The sequence below is a fragment of the Pholcus phalangioides genome, unplaced genomic scaffold (assembly GCF_987345545.1).
Source record: "Pholcus phalangioides strain wild (caught in Gottingen) unplaced genomic scaffold, Ppha-v1.0 ptg000007l_1, whole genome shotgun sequence".
Classification (NCBI taxonomy): Eukaryota; Metazoa; Arthropoda; class Arachnida; order Araneae; family Pholcidae; genus Pholcus; species Pholcus phalangioides.
Genome location: NW_028301600.1, coordinates 30130096 through 30156737, shown reverse-complemented (window position 1 = coordinate 30156737; position 26642 = coordinate 30130096). Strand labels below are relative to the sequence as shown.

Here is a 26642-nt window from a genome sequence, read left to right as displayed (position 1 = left end):
ATTTTATTGAAATATTTGGTTTTAATAGCAAGCTACAAGAGCTGAGAGATTTTCAAAGTTCAAAATTTTTAATCACCAATTCTGCAAACACCCTTCTAGCTGCATTTGGTCAAATTTTCCAAAAACCACCAGCTTACAAAAGAGCATACACTAAACCATATCGGTTTTCTGGTTAAGTAGAAATTTAGTCTTTTGTTTGCAATGCATCACTGAAATCAGTGTTTGTCGAAGTAGATATTCGACGGAAATTCCAAATTGTCGGTTACAGATTTTGGCGGCAATTTTATTTTGCACACAAAATCCTGTAGGGTGGCACTGCTTCTATCTACAGTATATCCATATTTAATGGTGAGCTAAAAGTGCTGAGAGATTAGTGGAGTGAAAAATCGTATTATCACAAAAACTTAATATTACTTCAATGAATGCAGATTACAAATGCAAATACAAAGCCACAACAGGCAAAATGTCCAATGAGGTGGCTGAGAAAAAGATTCCCAAAACAAATATGGATATTATATATTTTCAAAATACAGCAACCCAATTAAAAATGCAATCACAAAAACTGAAAATTATATATACATGATAAACCGACTTAAACTTGGTTGAAAGGATGCAGAGAAGAGCTACGCATGTCCTTGTAGGCACACAGGTCTTGAGCTATGAAAAGAGACTTCATTTTTTGAAGATGTTTACAATGGAAGAACGCAGGTGTTGGGGATATGATCAAAGTGTTCAAAATTTTCAATGGGATGAATAGGATGGACAATGAATTATTAATACACCATTAATTGACCACTTGAACAAAGGGACACCAGTACCGATTGGTGAGGAACAATTCTAGGTTTTGGTTTCACAGGGAATTATTCTCTAATAGGATTGTTAATAAATGGAATAGCTTACCACCAGGGGAGAGGAGCAGTAAATTCTAACACAATTGAAACATTTAAAAAGAAATATGATAAACATGTTGGGGTAAATCGAGAAGCTATCCATTCTTAGATGAGACAACCATAAATATTTTTATGGGCATTGTATGATATATTTTATCATGTATATATAGTTTATATTATTACATTTGTAATTTGCTGTATTTTTTAAATATATGACATCCATATTTGTTATGGGCATCTTTTTCTTGGCCACCTCATTGAGCATTTTGCCTGCTGTGGCTTTGTATTTGTATTTAAAATACTAGACAATGCACATAAAAAATATTTATGTTGTCTTATTCTAAGTATGCATAGCTTCTCAATCGGTGCTCATAAGACAGGTCTGCCACAACCTAGAATTGTCCCTTACCAATCAATACTGGTGTCCCCTTGTCGAAGCAGTTGATTGACGGCATATTCATGATTCATGGTCCATCCCGTTGAAAATTTTGACCACTTCGATCACATCCTGACACCTGCGTTCATCCAATGTGTAAACATCTTCAAAAAATAAAGTCTCTCTTCATAACTCAAGCCCTGTGTGCTAACAAGGACACGCATAGCTCTTCTCTGCACCCCTTCAACCAAGTCTATGTCCCTCTGTAGGTATGGTATTCAAAACCTTACAGCATACTCCAGTCCAGGACGAACTAAGCCATGGAAAACAGAAGAATGACTTTAGGAGAACGCAGGGAGTCCTTTTTGAAAATTAAACCAAGCATTCTATTCAATTTTCTGACCACGTCTGAACAATATTCAGAAAACCTAAGTCACTTGAAAAAATCATTGAAAACCCTACACATACCTATGTTGCTCTTCACCCTAGACCCTCAAAAGGGTCCAACTGTGCACTTACATCCATTATTGGCGTACCTGAAAAATGATTTTGGGTCAGAACCAATGTTATCTGCCAACCTAGATTCAACTTCATTTTTACTATCCCTTATTGCTTTCTTCAACATCAGTAACAATGACAGGTTTATTATCAGTAAACAATGACAGGTCACCTCATCCACTTTAATACTCTTTAAATGCTTTCTTCTTTTCAAGATAAAGATTATGCATGCTATCCATGAACCAGAAGGGGCACGATGTACAAACATGCTTTTTACAAACAAAGGGTAAGATGTCGTGCAAAACAGAAGACAGCTTCGTACTAAATTCTTCCAATTGACTTATCACCCCAACTGATTCCAACAGGTCCTTGAAAACTGCCACTAAGATTTCTCTGAAAACATCAAAGTTGGTTCTCCGAAAAAAGGAACCATTCTTTTGTTATCAACCTTACCTGAAGAAACGTTACAGAGAAAACTAACGACACAATGATCATAGAAAGAGAACTCGTCATCCACCAAAATGTGTTCAACAAGATCCTCGGAACTAGTGTGAGAAGTAAATCCAAACCAGCAGTACCCTAAGTGGCTTCTGATACATGCTGATACAAAAAGTTATCTATCACCAACTTAAAATGTCTCTTTCATATTGATCTCTAGCTGAAAGGTTCTCCCAATCAATACCGGGGTGATTGAAATGTGACAACTCTCTTATCTTACACATGTAGGAAATTTCATTATGAAGTTTGGCGATGTAGCTTGGATCCCTGTTCAGTGGATTATAACAAACCCCTGCAATAAGTTTATGATGCCCTTTGTTTTCAAGCTCAACCCATAGTTTCATAATAATTTGATAATTTGACCATAATTTTGCATAATAATAACCCTTTCAAAAAGGGTCCCAAGGAAAAGTCTGCCCCGGAGCCCTGAAAAGGCGCATACCAGACATGTTAATAAAAAGTAAGAACTGTTTAATGCTATAAGAATGCCTTTTGGTATCAACTACAAACTCATTTTCAAAAAATAAATAAAAATTATACGTGTTTTCAAAAAATAGATTCTCTAAACTGTTGTTGTTCGTGGAGATTGCTGCCACAACAACAGGTGGCTCTGATATACCCAGGCAATCTAAAACCCTAACTCTCTCTCACAACACTCCGATTTCTAACCTTGCCATATCCAAACACTCCTTACACTTGTAACTATCAGATACTATCCCCCTAGATCAGGGAACCTCCCATCGCAAACCCTACACAACATTAATCAAGTCGAGGCATACTAACACGATTGCTCAAAACTAGCTAACAACACTTAAAAATAGAAGAGTGAGAAACGTTAACAGGAAATAAAATAACCTAAAAAATGCATTACAATGCAAAATATATGTAAAAGATTGTATGAAAAAATTAAGTAAAATAAAATGCTCAACACTTAATCACGAAAAACAAATGCATGTACATAAAGAATACAACACACCCCCTAAAAAGTATTAAGATACAAAATACAATTTATATCATAGGCGCTGGAACCTAGGGGCTGAGACCATTTGAGCCCCCCCCCCAATAAATTTTGCAATCTACGCCTATCTAAATTTTTCGCGCCTAAGTCCCGTACATACGGAACGACCAGCAACTTTCAGCTCTCTTGATGTTTTATTTATGTCAGTGCCTCTGATGTATACTTATTAGTATTAGATAACTATCTATTCACTAACATTAAACAATTATGCCCAAATGAAAATAACAACTCAGAAAAAAGTATACACTGTTCGCTAAAGCTAACACCCAAAAAAACCCACAAAATTATATCAAAGAAGTGGGAAAAACACCAAAATGGTGGGGACAAAGAACCAGATATTCCTCCTATACAAGCACATGGGCAAAGAAACTGACTATAGACAAAGAAACAGTGGACAAAAACCTGTCGAAAGTATGATGGAAATGAAATGAGCAAGAAAAAGGTTTAAATCAATGAAAATTAAAAAAGATGAGAGTAATTAAAAAAACACTTCTCACAAATCCAACAATGGTGGTCCTTCTAAACATCCAGTGGCAAAATCAAACTAAAGAGAATAATCAAACACACAAGAAAACACAGCAGAGTTTGATCCCAAAAAATAAAGAAATAAACATGCTAAATAAAACTCACAAGAATGGAGAAAAACACAAAATAGCACACCGACATCACAGGTAATTCCTTAGCAATGGTCTCGGCTAAAACTAATGCAGTGATTGATGTATTGCAAACAAACGACTAAATTTCTCCTGAACTAGATGACCAATTTGGTTTATTCTAGGCTCTTTCCAAAGCTGGTGGAATGGACAAGTTTTTGGCAAATTTGACTGATTGTAGCTAGAAGGGTGTTTGCAGAATTGGCAATTACAAATTCTGGCGACAATTTGATTTTGAACTTTGCCAATCTTTCAGCGCCTGTAGTTCATCATTAAATCTCAAGGTATTTGAACAAAATTGGTGTGACTTTATAGGATTTTTTCTGCACTTTCCAAATATGTGTTTCGTTTGCTCAAAAACTTCACAAATCCGGGTTTTTTCAGACTTTACACATTTTTTTCCATAATCAACTATTCACCATAACTTGAAAATGGTTCAAGATAGGACAGGGTTGGTATGCTGTCTCGTGATCCACTTGGGCAAATCTATCACCTTTCATTTGAAAGAACAGGTCAGATTCACCTTGGATATACATATATAATTACAAATCACTGAATAAAATTTCACAAATCAGTTTCAATCAAAGAATAAAAATATATTCTGATTACTAAATTTGTAAATGAGTATTCAAACATCATGAAGAAAAGGACGCACAAGTTTACACTATATTTTCTCAAATTCAGTTCTTTTATAAAATCCTTTCCATTCAAAGTGAAACCACAAGTGTATTTCTTTTGTGTCTTTTTCTTGGAACATTTCAGTCACTTTAATTTTTCAGAAAATGAAAATAAATTATGATATAATACTACCAAAACTATAAAAATTAAAATGGTTATGAAATAAAATTTTACATTTTTTACTCAAAAAATGTTTCCATTCTGTTATTATTCTCTCTCAAAATTTCTTAGGTATTAAAATATTTAAATTGCTAGTGATGTCAAAAAAATTTAACTGAAACAAAAATAAAGTTCATATATTAAAAAGTATCTTGAAGACAAAGATATTACATCACTCTTAGGGGTTATTCAAGTATTACTTCAGTATCGAGGGGGGGGAGGGGTTTCGGATTTGCTGACTTATGACAAGGGGAGGGGGAGGGGAGTTTGAAGGTTGCTTAAGTCATCAACCACCCCTTTTTGAAGATATGAAGTATTCCAAGCTGCTGGTGAAATTTTGTTGACGGCGGGGGGGGGGGGGTCAGTGTTTTGCTGACAGGGGGGGGAGGGGGTTAAAAATGGCTGAAATCTGCTTACGTAATACTTGAATGACCCCTAAGCTAAAAATCAGAACTACCCATAAAAGGTGTATATAAAAAAAAGAACCTCAAAAAGAAATTCTTATTTAAAGAATTGAATTACTTCCAAAATATTGTCCTGCTTAGTAATTGTAAGTTTTGGAATAAATATATATACTAACAGATTTTTTTTACATTTTTTAGTCTTCTGTTTCAAATGTTAAATTTAACTTCAGAGTTGTTTCAGCTCCTCTCCATTGAGTACCTATTCCTGTCATCAATTTAGATCTAGCCTGTTAACCTTGCACCTTTAAAATATTGTTATAATAAAAAACATTGTTTTAATATCTCTCTATTGCATTCATCAAAAAATGTGAATAGCATTTCCATTGATTTTTCTTACCCCCTCCCCTCAAAATGTTTGATGTAATTGTGTTTATATTAATCTTTAAGGGATTCAAAGGACTTTGACACAGAAGAAATAACAGAAAGTGGACTTCCTTCACCATGGCCTCCACAGGCATTACCTGATAGTATTTCAGGTATGTTCTTGAATATGTTTAGTTATTCATTGTCTTTCAGCATGAAATAAATCATATATATATATATATATATATATATATTATATATGTATATATATAATATATATATATATATTATATATGTATATATATAATATATATATATATATATATATTATATATGTATATATATAAATCTTATAATTACAAATTAGCTAATTTTATGTCACTGGAAAATCTTACTTATTGAAAGAATAGGAGAAAATTATCTAATATATCACAAACATTCAATTTGAAGATTTCACTAGTGTGCCATAAACATCTGAAGTTAGATAAATTTCTGTTATGGTCAAATCACTAGCAAATGTTTTGGTGCAAATTTTAGATCCTTATACTAAACTGCAAATTGAAAAAGGAATATTAAAGCTATAACTATAGTTAAAATCAGTGTTATTTCTCAAAAAAATGCACCAGTATTAATTTAATCATAAAGATGTTATTACAGCAAAACTTCTAAGATTCAAAAGGGCACTGATACTGCTTACCACGGCAAACTGTCAGACAAAAAGGTCTGGTTAGAATTATGAATCAATACTTTTTGCTTTTATTATAGCTTATTAACAAAATTCTATTCGTCTAATCAAAAAAAATCTAAAATTTTTATACATATAACATGTGTTTACGTGTATTTCACATGCATGTATTTTCATTATGTAAGTTACTGACTTTCAAGCTGCTAGAGTTTAGTAAAATAGGGTTCTCGACATTTGCTGAATTTTGGGTCACCAAAAAAAATGGATTTAAGCATATGAAAGAAAATTTTTGAATCAGTAATAGAAACAACATTATTCATGGAATCTTATTATAACCTACTTAAAGTTTTATACGGTCGACGCTCAATATAACGACCCCCTTCGTCCCATCGAAAACAGATGTTATATTGGGAGCATGGCCCCCACATCCTAGAGCAGAGCCCCTACACTGGATGCTTCGGCAGGCCCCCAGATCATACTTTTCACAGGCCCTTCTATATTAAATTTATAGCATGAAAAAGCAAAAAATGATGGGAATTGTCCCGGGCCCCAGGGCTGTAGCCTTGTCAGCCACATCCTTGTGGGGGCCATGATCAGGAGGGTCATTACAGTGAAAAGAAAACATATATGATAGTCATTACATGAAAACGTTTAGGACTTATCCTATCGGTTGTTGTAATGGAATAGCCGCTATAGCGTGGGGTCATTATAACAAGCGTCCACTGTAATTTTTTTTTAATTTGTGTGAATTGACTTATCTGAAAATAAAAGTTTAGTTGTTATAACTTGCAGTTAATTTATTTATTTAATATGTTGATCAGGTGAAGAACTAGAGTTACAAGAACTGCCAAAGAGGAAAACTGAAGCAAAATGTAAGTCTTATTTTTTTAAACATTTTATTATACATGGTATGTTTTATAATTATTTTCGAAGTGATGATTTTTATTGTGATAATATAGTCAGCAGGAAGAGTTGTCTAAAAATGTAAGAAAAGCGCTTTTTTTCATAATTACATTCACATTGAGCAATAGATTAAGCCCAAACCTTGTGAAATAGCACCACAACGGACTACTTTGCCAAATAAGAGCTAATTGGACCAGGACCTGTAGTTTATAGATATTTTGAAATAACTTTCTATCTTCTCTGTCTTTGATCAAGGGATCAGTGTGTTAACTTCTTTGGTGTGGGGCATTTTGCAGTAGTCATAGGCTGTGGTGTTGTCTTGGTAGCCCTTCTGTTACAAATATGGAAGTATCATAATTTCTAGAAGAACTTACAGCCAGGGCTGGGCTTAAGTATTTTGCGGCCCTTTAAAATTATTTTTCCGAATCATCCAGTGTTCTCAAGCACCCTGACGCTCGCCAGATTCCAACTAGCACCCGAAAACGCCTATCAAACTATGTACTACTATATTATGATAATAAAAAAAAAGACAATGGCAATAAATTCTGTCAATAGCACCCACCGCTCAGCGGGAAAAATTGTAAGCGTGGCCCCAGTACTTGAAGGTTAACCACTACTCAACAATCATGGCCCCGCAAGCGTGTGGCTGACAGAGCTCCAGCCCAGAACGGTTCTTGTTTTTTGTTTCTTTACCCTCTTTAAACCATATTTGCTCAATCTATGACCCGCGGGCCTAATGGAACCCTCGGAGTCATATTATGTGGCTCGCAACCTCAAACCTAATGTTGTTAAAATGAAATCAGTGCCACATTTGCTGATGACTTAGTGACCCACGGAACATTTACAGAGCACTTCAGTGGCCCACGCTGCATCACTCATGTTGACCCCGGCACACTTTCAGATCACTTGAGTGACCCATGGTACATTTCCACAGAGCCAAAACTAGATACTTTGTCAGGCGAAGCAAGGACCCAATTTGGCAACCCCTTGTAATGTTGAAGGAGAAGTTGAGGGTGAAATTTGCATTCCTCCAATCTGACACCCAGAGCACCAGGCCCGTCTACTCCTCTGTAGTTGCTGCTCTGTATTTCTAGAACACTCAAGTGGCCTACAGCCAGTGCCGTCTTAAGGTCCGGGGGCCTCAAGAGAAGAGGGGCCTCACAAAAATGAGATCTAGTTGAAAGTTTTGAGAAGTTGTTTGGTAGGGCCTCAGAAAAATCAATTGGCCCAGGGGCCCATGATACTCTTAAGATCATCCTGCCCATAGCACATTGACAGATCACAAGTGACTGGGGGCATATTTACAGTTCATCTGAGTTACCCCCGGGGCAAAGTTCCAGAGCACTTAAGTGGCCCACAACACATTTTCAAATTAATGAAGTGGCCCACACTCTCAAAAAGGTTGGCCACGCTTGCTATAGAGAGAGCTGACAAAAAGCGGTCTAGGAACCCATATCTTTTCACACAGCACCACAATTGAAAGGCTGTCATGGTTGAACCATCGCTATCCAGAGCCGCAACTAAACACCTTTTTGGCCGAGCGAGCATACTTCCCTCTTCCGTGCAGTTTTAAATACATCATTAAAGAGAGAATTTAGTGCTCCTTGTGGTCAGTGCCCACGCCCAAGAACCCGCGTGCACTGTTGGTTTGGGGTCAAAACACTAAGCCTGTTAGTTCTGTCTTGGGATGAATCTTAAGCTCTTGTTTATTAAGAAGTCAAAATGTTACTCAATGAAATTTAATAAAAGAATTTTCATTGCATTTAGCGACCCCTAAAATTTAGTGGCCCGGTGTGGATGCACCTTTTGCGCCTGCTGAAGTCCAGGCCTGACTACAGCTTGGTGTGTGTGAACCACAGCTAGTAAACCACATAGAATGAGTTTACTAACCTCATTCAGCTAGTAACCACAAAACATGAGTTTACACATTACTAGACATTATAAGTTTTACTTTTATGCACTCTTTTTTCCCAAACATTTCTTTCAATAAAAACTCTATACAAAGTATGATTGAATGGATACCAAGCTGAGATGAAGATGAGTTTCAGAAAGAAAGTTCTTCTGAAAGAATTTTCTTTCCAAAACTCATCTTCATCTCAGCTTAGTATCCAGTCTATTGTACTACTTTGTACGAACAGCAGAGAGTGACATCGCATTTCACTCTGTATATCATTATCTGAGGGCTATTGTCAGTAAGAGCTATTTGCTGAGTTGAGAGGCTGCCCAGAGTGGACAATCCCATTTAGTGTATCTGCTTTAGGGGAAGAAAAAATCAGTCCTCTGCAGCTTAATGGTATCCAGTCTATTGCACTTTGTATGGAGAGAGCGACACCATTTTTCTCTGTAAAAGCTCTATGTTGATATTAGTTAAGGATACCCCTCACCGTCTACATACTAAAGTTCATGTAAAATATGAATGAAAAACCATGATATACTGATTATCAGGGCCATCTTAATATATTTCACGCCAGAAGCCTTATATTTTTAGAAAATCCATAATAATAGCAATCTGGTATTATGATTTTTGAGAGTTAATTATGGAAACTGGGGTAGGTTGTTACTTCCAGATAGGCAGAAAGTCACAGAACATCATTCTGCCCAGTGGCCTGTGATGTTGTTAAGATCTGTGTTGACTACATGAATGCTTACAACCTAATCAGAAAAAAAAATTTGAGTTAATTTTTTTTGTTTCATTTTTTAAAAAGCTTTTATGAACTTTAACAAATTTATATTTCAGCATTTCAAGAGAAGAGTCCTGAAGAACAATCTGAAGCTTCATCTCCAGAGAGGTAAAATTACAATATTTCATTTACTTCAACTCGAGATTATGTGTATATATTTTCTTAATAAAATTAGAAAATAAATCTGGAGTGCAGTTTTATAAAGTGCAAAAATAATTTAGAATGATTTTGTTTTTTTCTCTTACATATATAGAAAAATGAAAATTTATGTTTGTATGAAATTTAATAGGTGAACTAAAAATTATTTATACACAAATTATATTTATTGTCATGTCTCTGTTCAGCAATCATATATAACACTGTTATTATTTTTTTTTAATAACTCTGCTCCTGGTATCTGCTAATATTTTTATTTGCAATAAAAAAATCATGTTATACAAATTATTTTTTAAAATACATAAGTTAGTTTTACATTTCAAAGATAGTGTTTAAAAATAACAAATTTACCGAAATTTTTCCATACAAGGAAAGACAACATTTTGAAGTTTCCAAAAAGTCAAAAGATCAAATAAATAGCTATGCAATTTATTGTATAGGTTTTCAAAAGTACAATAAAACTCCATTATACAATGGAACTGTATACATTAAGGGCACCATCAAATCTACTGATACTTTTATGAGTTAAGAAAGTTCAATTTTGTATACCCTGTTATAACATGGTTAGGTTGTAAGGTGGGGGGGGGGGGATAAGCATGTCCTCCAACACCTGTGGTATAACAGGGTTCCTCTGTACTGCTATACCAAGTGAGGAAATTTTAAAAAAGAATAACTTTTGTTTTGTAAACATATAGTATTATAAGTGTATTTTTGAAAACAATTATATTCTCATTCACAAATACTGCAAGAATCAGAATAAGTAAGAAACTTGTACATTCATATTTTAAAAGCATGTTTCATTCTTTTCTGAGGCTTCATAGTAGAATGAATTCATTGATCTTCATATGTTGTAGAATCACTGTGGTTTCCCAAAAAGTTTAGGTATAAAATACAATTTTTTTTAATACAGACAAATTCTATACAACAAAGTTTTCATTAAACAACTTTCTACTGCCAATCAAAAGTCTATGTTCAGGAATATTTGGATGTATATATCAGGCATCAGCTTCTGTATTACCATTTCCATTTTTTTACAGTGAGCTGATCAGATAAGTCACTCTACTGAAACTGCTGTTGAAACTACACCTAATTATACGGAAACTCCAAGCTCATATGACACATGTTTCTACATCAATTCTACTACCTCTGAGATGTTGCAAGAAAAAGCAGTACAAAATTTGGAACTCTGATCAATGGGAGTAAATCTTGATTGTACAGGAAAAAAAAACGAGCATTTAAAATATATACTAGAGTATATAAAATATGTACTTTTTAAAAAATTTATACCTTTAATAAATGGGAAATAAATCTGTAATTGTACTTTAATTTTGGGTTCAAAGAAAAAAACTTTCTTCCAGAATTTTGTGCTAATATAAATTCCATACATATTATTTTGATTAAAAATTGCAATAAAAAAATGACTCATTATTTCTATATGCCCTTTCATATGCCTTACATTTACGTTACAACACAATAAATTTCTGAAACTAGTTCCCCAACAGGAAGTTTTTCATTAGGATTTACGAACATGTAAATATATATATATTTACAGAAATGTGATTAGTGTTATCAACTGGAAACTAATGCATCACTCGCTGATGTAATATCTGGTAATTTCATTGAACTCCAGATTAAACTCTAAAAGCATCTTCATATTCTCACACTGACTCCAGACATAAAAACTTGCATGTTTCACTGAAATATTTACGGTTGTTATGTAGAATTTCCCAAACAGTCATATTTAAAAAAGACCCTGATAATCTTTCTGAAAAGTTTTGTGATCAGATTGTGTTTTTTTTTTAAATACTTGTTAGTTATTGTAAAATAAATGTTTGAGGCATCTTTTTATTTCTAATTCATGGTTCAAAAATTCTTAAATTAATTTTAATATAATCCTCTCTCTCTAGAATATATAAAACTGTTTTAAAAATACTGTTAAAATAAGCATATCTAATATATATTTAATAATCAGGGTTTTTAGTTAAAATATACAATACAGAGTATAGTATAATTTTCTACTATATTTCTATGCACAGTAGTGCTCAATAGTCATTCCACAGATACAATAGTGCGATCTTGTTTGCATGTACTGCCATGACCATGGCATATAATAAAGCAGAGCAAAGATATTTATTGACTTGTAGTAACAAATTAAATGTTTGTTTGGGTTAGTGAGCTTTTATTGTCTTATTTTTGTTCTGGGATTGATGAAAAGTGTTTCAACTCAAATGTTGTTTAATTGTATGAGGACAGGGTTAATTCATTTTTTCATCTTCATGGTAAGATTAGGAAATTGAATGGATGATGAACATATAAAACATAAGGAATATTCTGAAAAAGCGAGAAAGAGTAATTAAGGCTTCTCAAAGAGGCAAAGTCAAGTGCAAGTGGCATGCGATTTTCGTGTTTCACACTAATTAGGAAGTGTGTTGTACCATGTTCAAAAATTTCGAGGGAAATGTATATTAGTTCTGGTTCATGAAAACCTAAGAAAACAACAGATAAGATGGCTAGAATAATCAAACTGCAAGCAAAGAACGATCCTCAAAAGTCTGCTAGGCAAAAAAAAAGATGAATTTCATTTGAATCATTGATTGAATGTGAGTGTATTATTCGAAAGCATTGACTGAACAGTATGGGCATGTTTGGTTGTCTACCAAGAAAAACACCCTTCCATCAGTGGTAAGAATGGAAGAACAAGAAAAATATTCCCATTATCATACTAACAAATGAAGTGATGCAAAAAGGTATCAATTTCTTACTGTCAAACATTAAAGTGGAGGTGTTATGATGTGTGAATGTTTCTGTGCTAACGGTTTCAACCTTCCATGTTTCATGAAAAATGTTGTGAACAGGTTTTGTGAGGAAGATATTGTTATTGCAAAACTCCATGTTGTGATTGGCCAAGTGATCTTTATTATTTATATTTCAGCACAATCATGACCATAATCATACCTCAAAAGTTAGACATTACTTAAAAAGCAACAAAATAAGCATTTTAGGGTTGGCCAAGTGAGCCCTGACTTGAATCCTATCAGAATTTATGAATTGAGCTTCAACAGAAATCAGATGTAGAAATTATTCGAATTTTATTTGTTTTTAATTGTTTGGAAAAAGACTTGGAAAACACACACATGCACACACACATTGTCTGTATACTCAATTTCAGAGTCCTATCAAAGACATAGTACTTTTAGAATACAAAGGTTTTCAAAAAAAGTATCCAATTATTCTACATTGTTCATTGTCCATTACATGAATGATTTTATTATTAATCAGTTGTTTCCTTTTTTGTTTGTTTTTGTGTGACTTAATTTTTTTTTATGATTTCACAAGTTGTAGATACACTGGTTTTTTTTGTAATAGTTTTTAATGGGATTCTATGTTTGTATTTCATAGGGTAGATATAAAAAAAAAATTTCAAAAATATTCAAATATGAATTTCATAAGCTCATTATTATCAAAAGACTTTTGAGCGCTACTGTAAACTTTTTTGTGAAAATATTCCATACTTCATTCTAATAGACTAAAAAAAAAATGAAAATTTATTCCCCTGCATAATTTTTTTTTTTTTGTGTGACGTTCAAGAGGTTTTATTTTAAAAAGAGTAAGTTTAAAAAGAGTTCTGAACAATATAATTTTCTTATTTAGATACCTAAGAATAACAAATAATTTATAAATTCCATAGCTAAAACATTCAAAAGTATTTGTCCATTGAGTAACAAATGAAAAAAAATTAAAAGATTTAAAAAACATTTTCTTGATTGCTAAACTTTTTTTAACTACGTTTGATGTTTACAGCACACATGGACAAAAATTCAGAGTTTTCTGTCAACTTTGACTTTTTTTAAAGTTTAGTCTCATACTTGAGATTTATCAGCACTTTAAATTTAACTGCTAGACAATTTCTTTTAAAAGCAGAATGATGAAGATTATCAGGCTTTTCAATACATTTTTCATCAGATTCATGATATTCACAAACTAATCAAATTCTCAATCTTACAAAAGTGTCTTAGCAGCAATGTTATTTCCTAAGCTTCACACAGCGAAAATATTCTCATGTACACAAAAACATGGTATACACTATTGGTATAATTGTTAGCACACATCTTGCTACATTAATACACTTACTACACAGAGGAAAAAGCAGATGAAAAAAATTACAGAAAATGTTGCTCAGCAGCAAAACTAAATAACATCTATATACAGAATATCCATTTTTGGCATACCACACAGTTATTTTATGTACGCCAGTAAACCAAAGCCATAGCCACCCCAACCCCCCCCCCCCCAAAAGAAATTTCTGGCTACAGTCCTGTATTAGACTACCACATGGGAATATAATCTTAGTTTAAAGCTGATATGAAAAGGCTGGATGAAAACATTTATATATATCCCAGCTGGGATGCAAACCCAAATCTATGCAGTTGAGAGGTTGGTGCACTTAAACCTTGTTTACATGTGCAATATTGGGGTTTGAATATGGTTTGGTGAATATAAACCTGCTTAGCAACTTTTTTACCCCCCAATGATAAAAAGAGGAAGAAAGATTTACACTTTCTTTTTGATGGATTTTTGTGGTTTCATGCCCCTTTCCCATAATTCTTTGCAATTTTTCCCTATTGCCACCTGAAAAATACCGGCTTTTACATTTCCCATATAAATGGGACTTTGTACCAGGCAGGAAAAGACCTGCAGTATGTAAAGAAACAAGAAGTATAAGTTTGAATAAGTGAGATGTTTTCCTCACTTAAATCAAGTAAAATATGTCTGATTGCTTTAAAATTTAGAGATATAGGGTATGTATTGTAAAAAAAGAAAAAAATACATTGCCTAATTAATAATTTAATCAAATAATAGAATGATACAATAATGAAAAAATAAATGGATTGCGATGAATTTATTAAAGATAAATTTTGTGTTCATAGTCTTCAAATGGCATTGAAGCTAACAGAAATTGATTATAATAACATATAAAGGTATTTTCTTCAAAAATTTCAATTACAAAAAACTATTTTTTGCATTTAAAAAATAAATTTTTTATAGTGGGAGTGTGGCACGAACCCCCTATGCCCCCTGTGTACGTCTCTGATCCCACCAATATGCATTAGGATTCAGAGGACAGAGCTGATGACAAAATTTTGCTGACAAGGGGGGGTGGGGGTCAAAAATGGCTAAAAATTTGCTTATGTAATACTTGAACGACCACTTGACATGTGCAGATGTCAGTCAGCAGGTGTCTTAGCTTTTGTTGTCAACTATTTTGGTCATTTTGTCCAATAAATTGTTTGTTCTGCAAAATAGAAATATCCACGTCCTTATGATTGCTGTAGAAATGGCAAAAAGATACAGTGAGATTTTCACCAGAGATAAAACTTTCCAGAAGTTGGCAAAGATTGTGTGAGAAAAAGTAGTAGTGATGATGATGAGAATTCAGAGGAGAATGAAAAATACCCAGGCAAAACATCTGTGAAGTATTTATGATGAATGTGTGAATCAAAATGAAATTATACCTCCAACAATGTCCCAGCTTATGCAAAATGAAATGCTACGAGAAACAATTAATGCAAATCACATTGACACCATCAATGAAAACCTAAAACTAAACCAAAACATCAACTGATTTCCATAAATATCAGAGATCGGAATATAAATCCCATTTATCAGTAGCGCAGAAACTACTGCAGATGAAAGTAAAAAATATTGTGGGACCTTCCTCTTCAATAAGATATCAATTATTCCGAAATATTTTATGGGAAACTCATTGCTTATAGATACTGATTTCACATCACTGGAATCATAGGTATTTTTTTCAAATCTAAATCAAAAAGCCTGGTTGAAACCCTTCGGAAAGATCATCGTCAGGTGCTTCCAACTACAAAAAAATATATAGCACACATTTGTTGATCATATTCACAACCTAGAAGTGATGTAACACTGAAATACTATCAGGAATATAGAAAATACAGATCCCCAGTCTCTCGAGTTTCCTCCACACTGATGATCATCAAGAGAAGTTGTTTGCACACACATATATGCAACAGAATCCTTTAAAATTAAATAATGATAAAATATATTAACAAGTCAATGGTTTCATCATTAATTATTAGTCTCATAACTAAATTCTGTTATAAAAATATTATAACATGCTGTAAAATATTAAAATGTTCAAAAATTGCCAGAAAAAACAATGGGATCACACAGACCGCTGCTCATCTTTTGAGGTATAGACCCCTGACCCATCTTTCTAGTGTTAATACCTTAACAGGGAAATTTTTATTTGTAAAGTTCAGTAGGGAGTACCCAGGATTTCCTCAAAGTGAGAGGGGTTCATCAGTTTTCTCCCTCCTGGGGGAGTGATGTAAAAACTATGATCTCAAATTGACTGAGGAGGGTTGAACACCAAACCCCTTTCATTCTTTCATATGCTAGTGGTAAAGTGAGAAGAAACTTCTGTTCATGTAAAACTTCTGTTTTAAAGTTCTCCTTCAGTATCTTTAATGCAATTGAGTTGCAATTTATTTTCAGGCAGCACTGCTCAGCCAGGCAATTTAATTTTCTTAGTTTTAAAAGGAGGGATTGGTATAGAAACTTACGGTTTTTTGTTGCCCAAATAATTTATTAAAATATTTGTTTCATACATTTTACATTTAAGATGGGACGAATAGTGATTTGGCCAAATAACTGAATACAAAATATTCAGCTAATGGTTTGGCTGAATACCGAATATTCCGATGTGGCTGAATATCAATTTTTTTAAAACTCATCACAATTATGAATAAAATATATGTTTTTAACCATATAAAAATAGAATTACTGGTAATTTTAAATTATTGAAATTGAATTTTAACTATGCAATTCATTATTTAAACAAATATTAAAAAATGGCAATAGGAAGACTTTCATTGCCATGATACTGACAATCAAATTTAATGATGATATATTGTGTGTGTATTTTAATATTACTTACAGAATCAATTTTTTTTCAACACTTTTTACCAATTTTACATCTAATTAAGAAAATGTCAACCATTATTTACTCTAAACTAGTAATGAATCATAAAAAGTTTACAACATATTTTTTTACTTTTCTTCTTTATATGTTCATGGCCCCTTTTGCCTCTTTCAGTAGCTCAATACTTATCTTGTCTAGGTGCATTCTTCAGTTAGTGAAATTGTGTAATTCATGCTCACTTCCACATTATTGCAGTAGGATTCTATTTTCGGTTTCATGTTTTCCTTATTCTAGCAATTCACCTTAACATAGACTTTTTTCAAAGAGGGGATATACACCGCACAATGAAATATAATCAGTAAATTTTTAATTTATGGGGAAAAAATCCTAGTAATATAATTTTTTAAAATTAGTTTGTTGTGCATAAATTTACACAGATATTTGACCCGAACTGAATATTTGGCAAAAAGATATAATACCAAAGAGCAGCCGAATATTCATCCCATCTCTAATTTACATGAATGTTTGTTGTTTTATATACATATTAGAGCTAGTGGTGTCACTACAAATTAGTGTCAAGAAATTCTTCATTAACATTTAATAAAAATATTAGAGCTCTAGTATTTGAACAAAACTTCACAATGTAAATATATATATTTATCCTCACTTTTATTCGGGTTTATTTTAAAGTACTAATAAACTTCCAGTGTATGATACTTCCTAAAACACTCTGGAAGATGACTACATATATACCATATTTCTCTCATAAAAATTTTCAACTCTCAATAATTTCTGGTTAGTGCAGCTTGTTATCATCAGTTTGCTCAAGAAAGTTCCCCATGAGCTAAAATTTTAGTTTAAGAGGTTAAATGCTTAATTTAAACTAATGAATGTCTTTAGTGACCTGGAAGGCCAGTTCATGATGCACGTTTGATTCTCAGTAGTTTCATAGGGGAAAAAATTACCACTATAAATTTTTCGAACTTTCACAGACATTAGTAGACTACTCCAATACTGACTTGATTTATCACACTGTAAGTTACCTATTCTTAATTCTACAGAATTAAGAGAAAAAAATTACCTGTTATAATGTATTTGGATTTGAAAGTATTATGATACTATAATGGCAACAATGAAGGCAAATTTTTGTTTCCATTTTTAATTCAAAATTGTATATCCCAAACACAAACATGAGGTTATTCTTTGTAGAAGAGTTGTAAAAGTTGTCTTAAAACTGTTGGTATGGCTTTTAATAATTTTTGTTAAATGATTAGGTGTGTAAGTATAAAACTCTCTACTGATGCTATTATCTTGAAAAATTAGAAAGTGAATTGTATCAACTCACACCAGGAATACTAGAATAAATTTCTGAAGCACAAAAAAAACCAGAAAAAACAACATAAATATTCTGTTTAGGAATTTGACTTGTTTTAATTGTCCAAATACTCATTTTTGTATTATTGAAACTATAGTTTATGATGTACATCTTTTTCAAGCTTACAGCTGTAAATCAAGGAACTGGCTGCAAAAGTTTTCTTGTTAAAATATGATGTTAACATTTTCTTTAATTACAGCATTTTTTGTGTATGTCAATTACATCATGAACATATTTTCTCTTTTTACTCATGTTTTTAACACTTCTTAAATCAATTTACTTTTCTAGTCCAACATATGTATAGTATGTCTAGAACTAAATTTTCCCTGTTTTGAGCTGTAAGAAGTTGTAACTTTTTTGTCCATCAGCATCAATGAAATTTTGGGAATGTCTTAATGACAGGATGGTAAAGCAATTAAGCACAAAAAAAGTTTCGAAATTCACAACAAGGAGCATGTTTCTCTATTTTATTTAAAATTTGAAATTGAATTATTGTTTACTTCTGTAATGAAGAGCATCATTGTTGAGCATGATTGCCACCATTGTGGTTACCACCCGAAATGTTAAAATAGCACATGCCTTGAAATGTTGCGCATATAGCACCATATGCTATCTTTCCAATCTAAGAAGGATGAAACATTATCATGGTAGACCAGTCTTTTGGGAAGTCTCGCAACTAAACCTCACATAGAACGAGGTCAAGGGATCAGGCAGGCCTAATATTAAGAAGTGTTAAAAGTAGTGAATGGCGACTCTTTTGTCTGGAAAAATGACTTTTGAGTAGCTGTATGTAGATCAGAGCACCATCTTGCATGAATACAGCTATTGTTCATGCAAGATGATGTTCTGGTGCGCAATTACTGTTTTGGTAAAAGAGCTTCATCAGCAAAGCACTTACTTGTTAATTCAATGCCGTAGTCATCAGTAAAGAAATAACAAAGTAGAATGTTGAAAACAATGAAAAATGTTGAAACATGCTACTATCGTGCATGAGCGGACAAGTCAGGTCATTACAGAAATTAGCATGTGCAAAATCTTCTGAATAAGGAAATGCCCTCTCGTGATGAATTTTTATATAAAACAAAATCTTTTTTTTCTTCTTTTTTTGTATTTCTTCATTAAGACCCTTCAAAAGTTTTGCAGCTTTCTGATGAATAGTTACGGTTGTAGACAATCTTGTGTAACAGAGAAAACTTCAATTATAGACACCCTGTTTGTTCTCCCCATCGGGTCCTTCCAAAAGTTCTGAACAATTTTTTAAATTTCTGTGAGTTATTGAGCAGCGGAGAAAACAGTTTGGTAAAAGAGCTTTATCAGCAAAGCACTTACGTCCTTGTTAACTCTTTTCAAAAGTCCTATTTATGCAGAATTCAGCTGGTTTGGAGATAAAAAGGCCTATATGCATCAGCAAATGATTTTTTGTATAAAGAATTTTAAAGACAGCAAAAGAAATTAAAGTTGACAGTGAAATGTCTGTTCAGTATGCCGGATACAGTAAAATATCCCAGAGCCTATCTCCTGTAATTTGTTATGGGTAACAAGAGACAAATTAGTCCTTAAAAGTGAGCATATTTCATTTCAGAAGAACATGCCGCACCGAATGAAGACTCAAGCTGTAACCAAGATTTTGAGGGGGGGGGGGGGAGGAGACAAACATGATTTTACCACCCAACATTTTGTTGCATAGAAAAAAGTCACAAAATTGTGGAAACAAAAAAAGTCCACAAAACTTATGCTGTATTGTTTTTCACACTCAGTGCAGATCTCAGAATTTTACGTGAAGAGTAACAACCAGTCTGTGCTGGTAAAATTAGAGGGCACATTGGGGGGGGGGGAGGAAAGAAATGTTGCTGAATGCAATTGGCACACTTTTAATGAACTTGAAGGAAGATTGGAAAGTATTTGTTACAAACCATCTTTGTTATATATCTATATACGGGGATATGTTTAGTTAAAATTAAATATAATTTGCATGTATCATATGCAAGTGATTCACATTTTCAACAAATATAATTAAAAAATTGAATAAAAAACAAAGGAATTGAAATTTTATCAAAATCTTATGCACATTGAATGAATGCATTATCAATATAATATGCGCTTGTATGTGCGTACCTCTTCTTTTCAATGCTCCATTCATCATCAAAAAAATTCTCAACAGATCCTTCATGTTTTCTAAAATTCTGCATGATAGCCTAAACTTGCTGAATATCATTGCTGTTCGTACAAGTTAGTTGAAATAACATAATGTCAAGTATCGAAAGAATTTAACATTGTTGCCGTTATAACATTTTGCAAGCACAGAAACGTGTGAAGAGTTTAGAGGCATAAAAAAATTGAGAATTTTAACATGACATTTTGCAAAAATGACAATATCAAATTTTTTCAGTACTTGACATGTTATTTCAACTAACTGTATAGCTGCTGCTTCAATTTTTGAAGCAATGCATAACATTTTGCATTTAGACATTCTCAAAGTTATCTCAAGCACAATAGCAGCACCACAGTCAACATCCAAATCCAATTAACCAATAATGAATGTGTGTTGAAGGTGTTTCAGAGGCAATATTCTTATGATAAAAATTGTTTACCTATTTTTTGAAGCACACACACAAACATGGTAAAATAGGATTTAAAAAAGAAAAGCATGTATTAGCAATGATTCTACAATAATTTGAAAATGCCCTGAAAGACTTACTTGATGACTAGTTTGGCAAATCTGAAAGTAAATTCCTGTTTCTCAGGGTGGAAAAAATGGGATATTATCAATGGTACCCAGAAAATATTTTTGAAAAAAATTAGGAAGAATTTTAGAAATCAATTTTTAAAAAATAACAATGATGTCTGTTTGAAAACCAGTTGGAAATTTTGTTGTACTTCCAAAAAATAGTTAATTGTTACAAGCAATCAAAATAATGGGCAATTAATAAAAAATGCAAAAAGCATGGGAAAACTTTATGTCCTTGTTCATTATAAGTAAATCCAATAGTATATTAATATTAACTCTCAGGAATATTGAGATATATGAATTTATGTCCACTGATATCATCAATAGGGCTAGGATTTCTATGACATTGCATATTTCACTATTTTTATGCAATAGAACATTTTTTCATGATTTCTTCATTTTTTTGTGATAATACATATTTTGAGATATATGCTTTTACATAGATTTGATTCCCTGCAAGGGCAGTTGAATTTTTTTCTTTCTTAAATTCATCGATGCATCAGCCAGCTGTTAAAAACCTTCGTACACAAAGTATGCTTTTACACTGGGTTGCTGTATTTTAGTCATATTTGGCATCCATACCTTTTATGGGCAACTTTTTTCAGCCAGCTCATTGGGGATTTGTCTGTTGTGGCCTTTGTATTTGTATTTCAATCATTTGAAGACATATTTTTCTTGAATTATTTTGCATATTTCAGCATTATTTGCATATTTCAGCATTATTGTATAAATAAATAAATACATAATCAATGAGAACAGGTTTTTCATAGCCCCATCTCATTTTCCTACTGGAAGACTTATACAAGAGTGAGATAAAAAGGTATTAATAACAGGACACATCTGTACATTCTTTTTAGTGACTACTGATTCCTTTTCACATTACTTCAAGCTGGAAATAAATTCTTCTGAAATAGATCTGTTGCACGCTAGTGTTGTCCTCAAGGTTGCCTTTTCCTTCCTCAAGGTCCCTCCCACTGCCCTCTTTCACTTCAATGATAGTGTGGCTGTAAACGTAATTCACTCAAATAAGTTATGGCATGTTAATAACAAGGTCTCAATATTCTCTCTTATTCTTAGCTGTTTTTGGGCTAGGCTATAGCCAGTGGTGATGGAGCTCGGGTCCCCACATTGTCCACCTGTGTTACTTACTGAGTCTGTGGTATACATGTGATAGTTAGTAAACTGGCCCAAGTGGTGTGGTGGTAAGATGCTCGTCGGCCACTGTGAAGGTTGCAGTCAGGTCTCAGAATCAAACCTGGGAAAGAATATAGAAAAGATATTTTCCCTAACACGCTTGAGATGGCCACAGGCAGATAGTGCCTTCATTTCTAATTCATTAACAGTAGTAAATTGCTTCCAGCGATGTAGCCAGAATTTGTTTGTGGTGAGAAGTAGTTGGTAAACTGAAGTTTCAGTGCAAGCAACAATTTTTTTTAAATAGTATTAATTGCTTTATTTGAATTAATAAATTGTGTACTTTGCATTCTCACACTATTTTCCTAAAATTATTATTACCAAGAGTAAAAAAAGACAATTTATATAGGTCTTTTCTGCTAATTAGGGCACATTTTGTTTTTTTAGGGCATAAATGAGTTAATATTCTGATAATATATATAAATACTCTAATTTTATAGAGTATTTTCTATCAATTTTAGGTGATAAAAATCATAGCCTCAGTAATCCACATTGTTTTAGTATTATTGCAGGTTCTAAGAGGTTAAAAAAATTGTTTTAGCCTATACTTCTCATTGCATCCAATTTCATTAAAAGCTAGCTCAGATTTATAATAATTTATGACATAGTATCAATGTATCTCATCAGTATTTCGGAACTGCAGGTAGACCAATAGGTGAATAAACAATGATGACGTTTCACTTTCATGAACAAATTAATTTGGAACAAACATATGAAAAGTGCTGTTTTATAAATTAACTAAGAAAATGAATAAAAAGGAAGTTACTAGGTTTAATAAATAGCTAGATTGAAGTAGTGAAATTTGTCAATTTTCTGTTGGCTTTTAATGTCTTATTTAAAAATGAAGAGTTTGATCATTTTTAAATTGATAAATTAAGAAAAATATACTGACAAATTTTATTATCAGACAGATATTAAGAAAATGTTGACACTGGGAGTGTGCTTGAACTTCAATTTTTCTCTCTTTCTGTATTTATTTTTTTGTAGGCCACCAGAAGTCACTAGTGCTGTAAGACGTAGATCATCTGTAGGTATTCAGCGTCAAGCTTCAGTATGTTTATCAGATGAAGATGATCAAGATATTGCAGCAATTGCACAAAAAATATCTGGATTGCCAAAACGTGAGATCACAAAAGTTTCCGCAATTGTTCACCACAGTGGAAATGATAAACCCCTTGCTCATAGTTGGGATCAAAAGACAGCTGGGTCTATTAGATCAAAAACCTCTCAACCAAATGCTGCCACTCGCCATCCTCCTTTCATTCATTCACACTCTTCGCCAGATTCTAGAAGTACCACTGCAGCATTAGAATCAAGACAGTGTCGTCAGCCTAGTACTTTTTCTCTGAGAGGAATTGGAGCAGAGTCCTTAGCTCGGGTAGTAGACCTTGAAGATTATCATTACAGTAGACAGCAACTTTGGGAGTTAGCTTCACAAGGTGCAACACTTTTAAAAGAACGATCACAATCAAGTCTTGATGTTGCAGGTGGAGGAGAAGGATGGGAAGAAGTTCCATCACATATTCAAGAAGCTGCTAGTACTGAAGCTGGTCTCTTGGAACAAAGCCTGGAGCATCATCAATTGGAAAATCTAAGAACAATGCTTCGACGGTATTCGCCTGTAGATGAAGAAGATGAAAAAATATGGAGCAAAGTGAGGTATAATGACACAGGTAGTCGAGAAGATATAAGAGATGAGGTAATTGAAATAATATCAGGAGAAAGTGAAGATGACAGTGGTAGCAGTATTGAGAGCGAAATTATGAAGCAACAGTACAGAAAGTTATGGGAACTACGGGCAACATTAGAAGAAGAAGAAGCAGACCTTAGTGATCTGCAAGAAAATGAAGAAGAAATTGAAGTGCGTGAAGCTCCTCTTGCTCAACCAGAAGAAGAAGAAGATGAGGAAGAAGAGGAGGAGGAACCAAAAGCAAGTACTTCTCGCGTTGTTTCATTTGAGTCTACAGCAAGTGTTTCTGCTGACTGTGAAGATGGCTCTTGTGAGTATCTTCAATTGCCACTTCATGAGTTACGAAGGCATTGTTATAAAAGTCTACTCACTAAAAGATTGCAAAGGCGAATCCCGAGTGACCATCGTACTTCGTGTGGTGGAGAAAGCAGTTTTGAAAGTGTTGAAAGTTCATCCACTGATAGGACAGAAGGCGCAACTACTTCATTTGAATCAACAGATAACACCGATAGTGCAGGTGAATCACAAACAAACAGGCTACAACAAATGAAAGCTGATAGTGGATATAAATCTATAGAGAGTAATGGAAAAGCACCTCGTTTGAGTAAGAAACAGCTACAGTTTGCTTTAGATGGGGATAGTTTAGAAACATCTCTGACAATAGGAAGCTTAGAAGGTGAACTATCTTTTGATGCTTCTCAGAGTGTAGAAAGGGATATACCCAAGACCAAACCTATTATAGACACTGCCAAGAAAACTGTTCAAATTGGAATATCAACAGACATTCCAGTAATAGTTGAAACATTGACTGGAAAGAGAAAAAGTAAGAGTGCCTTGAAGAAGCACCACACAGAAGGTGATATACAGTGGAGTGAACAGCAAACATTGCCAGAAATAACAACAGAATCTAAAGGTAAAACATCTGTATTTCAAAGGTTCTTCCGTTCAAGTCGATTCCGTGCTGACCCACTACATATATATAGAGACTATAGTATTGATGAGAAATCAGATGCTCTATTTCGAGAGTTTTCTCGCTCTGACCTTTATGAATCTGAGTTTTGTCGAAGTCGAGCAACCCGCTTACATGGCCATATGCGTTTACATCATCGATCATTACCTCCTGTTGATAGTTGTAGTCCTCATCTTGCAAGAAAGGTGCTATCACCACAGCTGAGCATTGAAGAAGAAAGCTGTGAAAGTGGTAATGAGCAAGATGACTGTGAGGACAAGCAGTCAAAAAGTACAGGGGATGGCCTAAGAAGTGCTCATGAGACACAAGCTCACATCCCTGTGATATTTCTGTCTCAAGACAGAGGCGAAAGACCCACTTGAATACTTTGATATTTTTAATTTCATATCGCTATTATCATATCTTGGGACCTACACATAACTACCTAATAGTATTCTGGATGGCAAAATGTAAATTATACCATTTCAGCTTTTGAAGCAATTATTGGTTGCACACCATTGCTGCCAGCACAGTTATGTGTTTTATATATTTTTAACTTTCCAGACTCTGAAGTAACATCAGCAACAACATCTGTAAGATTTCATCATGCAGCACAATTAGTTTCTGATTGAAATGATGTTTGAACAGCAGAAAATAAATGACCATTCATGAGAACACTACTCATTTTACTTGTTTTGCTCACTTGACTAGCCAACATTCATATTTTGTTCACAAAGTGCCAATAAGCCTGCTGATTTATGAGACCAGTCATAAGATGAAAAAATTTTATGCATATGTGTATTGCATTAAGGAAAGAATATTTTTTTCCATGATTTTACTTAAGTGTCAATAAAAATCACTTTTTCAAAGATTTTGAGGACTAATTTTTGAATTGATTTTGCTTTTCATATAGTGTGTAATACAAAATTTTTCTTGAGTATGTTGTTATCTATTGATTGCCTAGTTCAATACAGAATTTCTCACCCTGGTTTTCAAGTCCTTTGAATGATATTTTATTTTTATTCTTACGTTTCACCACACCTATTATTGTGTGTGTGTAAATTTACATTCATTACATCCATATAGCAATTTACATCCATTTTACACTCAAAGATTATACACTTGAGTATTACATAAAAAACTGCAATTTAAAACTGATTCCAAATTTTTTCATTCATGGTTATAAGCAGTGCTGTCTTAAGGCATGGGCCTAGCAGGGCACGCCCCGGGGGCCTCGAGCGAAGAAGGGGCCTCACAAAAATGAGATCTGGTTGAAGTTTTCAAGAATCTGCCTCGTAGGACCTAGGAAAAATCATTTGGCCAGGGGCCCATGATGCTCTTAAGACAGCCCTGGTTATAAGGAGAAATTTTACCCCATACCAATCAAGTTTGAAATGTCAGTTTCAGACTTGAATCTTCTCTTTGAATCAACAAAAACAAAATGACATTTTGCTTAATATAATGAAATGTATCGGAGCAAATATATCAGAGGTTTTGTTTTTGGCACTAAACTGCATTTATCCAAACAGCACCAGTGGGTGAAAAATTCCAGGGTGTTTCTTCCCAGGTTGGGCCCACACATTAAAATGTCCCTGCATCATGTCATCATTGATCATTACACTTTTACTTACAATTTTTCAGACCACTTCTTAAAAGGATTCCGAAGTTCTTCAGCTGAAAGGCTGTTCAGAGTGTCAACCATTCCATTAACCACTATTGGTGCATTTGGAAATCATACTTGCCATAAAGGTCCCAATAGATTTCTCCTAAATATTAAGTTTTGAGGACA

At 33.5% G+C, this 26642-nt stretch overlaps 1 protein-coding gene across 4 annotated transcripts in view; it reads left to right on the top strand.

Moving 5' to 3' along the window:
• The window catches only part of LOC149085158 (uncharacterized), a 165743-nt gene extending 140021 nt beyond the window's left edge, over nucleotides 1–25722 (top strand). For 2 of the 4 annotated variants that reach the window (XM_089233005.1, XM_089233008.1), the window contains 4 exons: nucleotides 5622–5710; nucleotides 7044–7094; nucleotides 9863–9914; nucleotides 23202–25722. In XM_089233005.1, coding sequence (XP_089089131.1) covers nucleotides 5622–5710; nucleotides 7044–7094; nucleotides 9863–9914; nucleotides 23202–25236 — 2227 coding nt within the window. In that variant the 3' untranslated portion in view covers nucleotides 25237–25722. The remainder of the gene's footprint in view (nucleotides 1–5621; nucleotides 5711–7043; nucleotides 7095–9862; nucleotides 9915–23201) is intronic. The other 2 variants (XM_089233007.1, XM_089233006.1) reach the window with 1 other exon arrangement.
• Nucleotides 25723–26642: the final 920 nt, after the last annotated feature.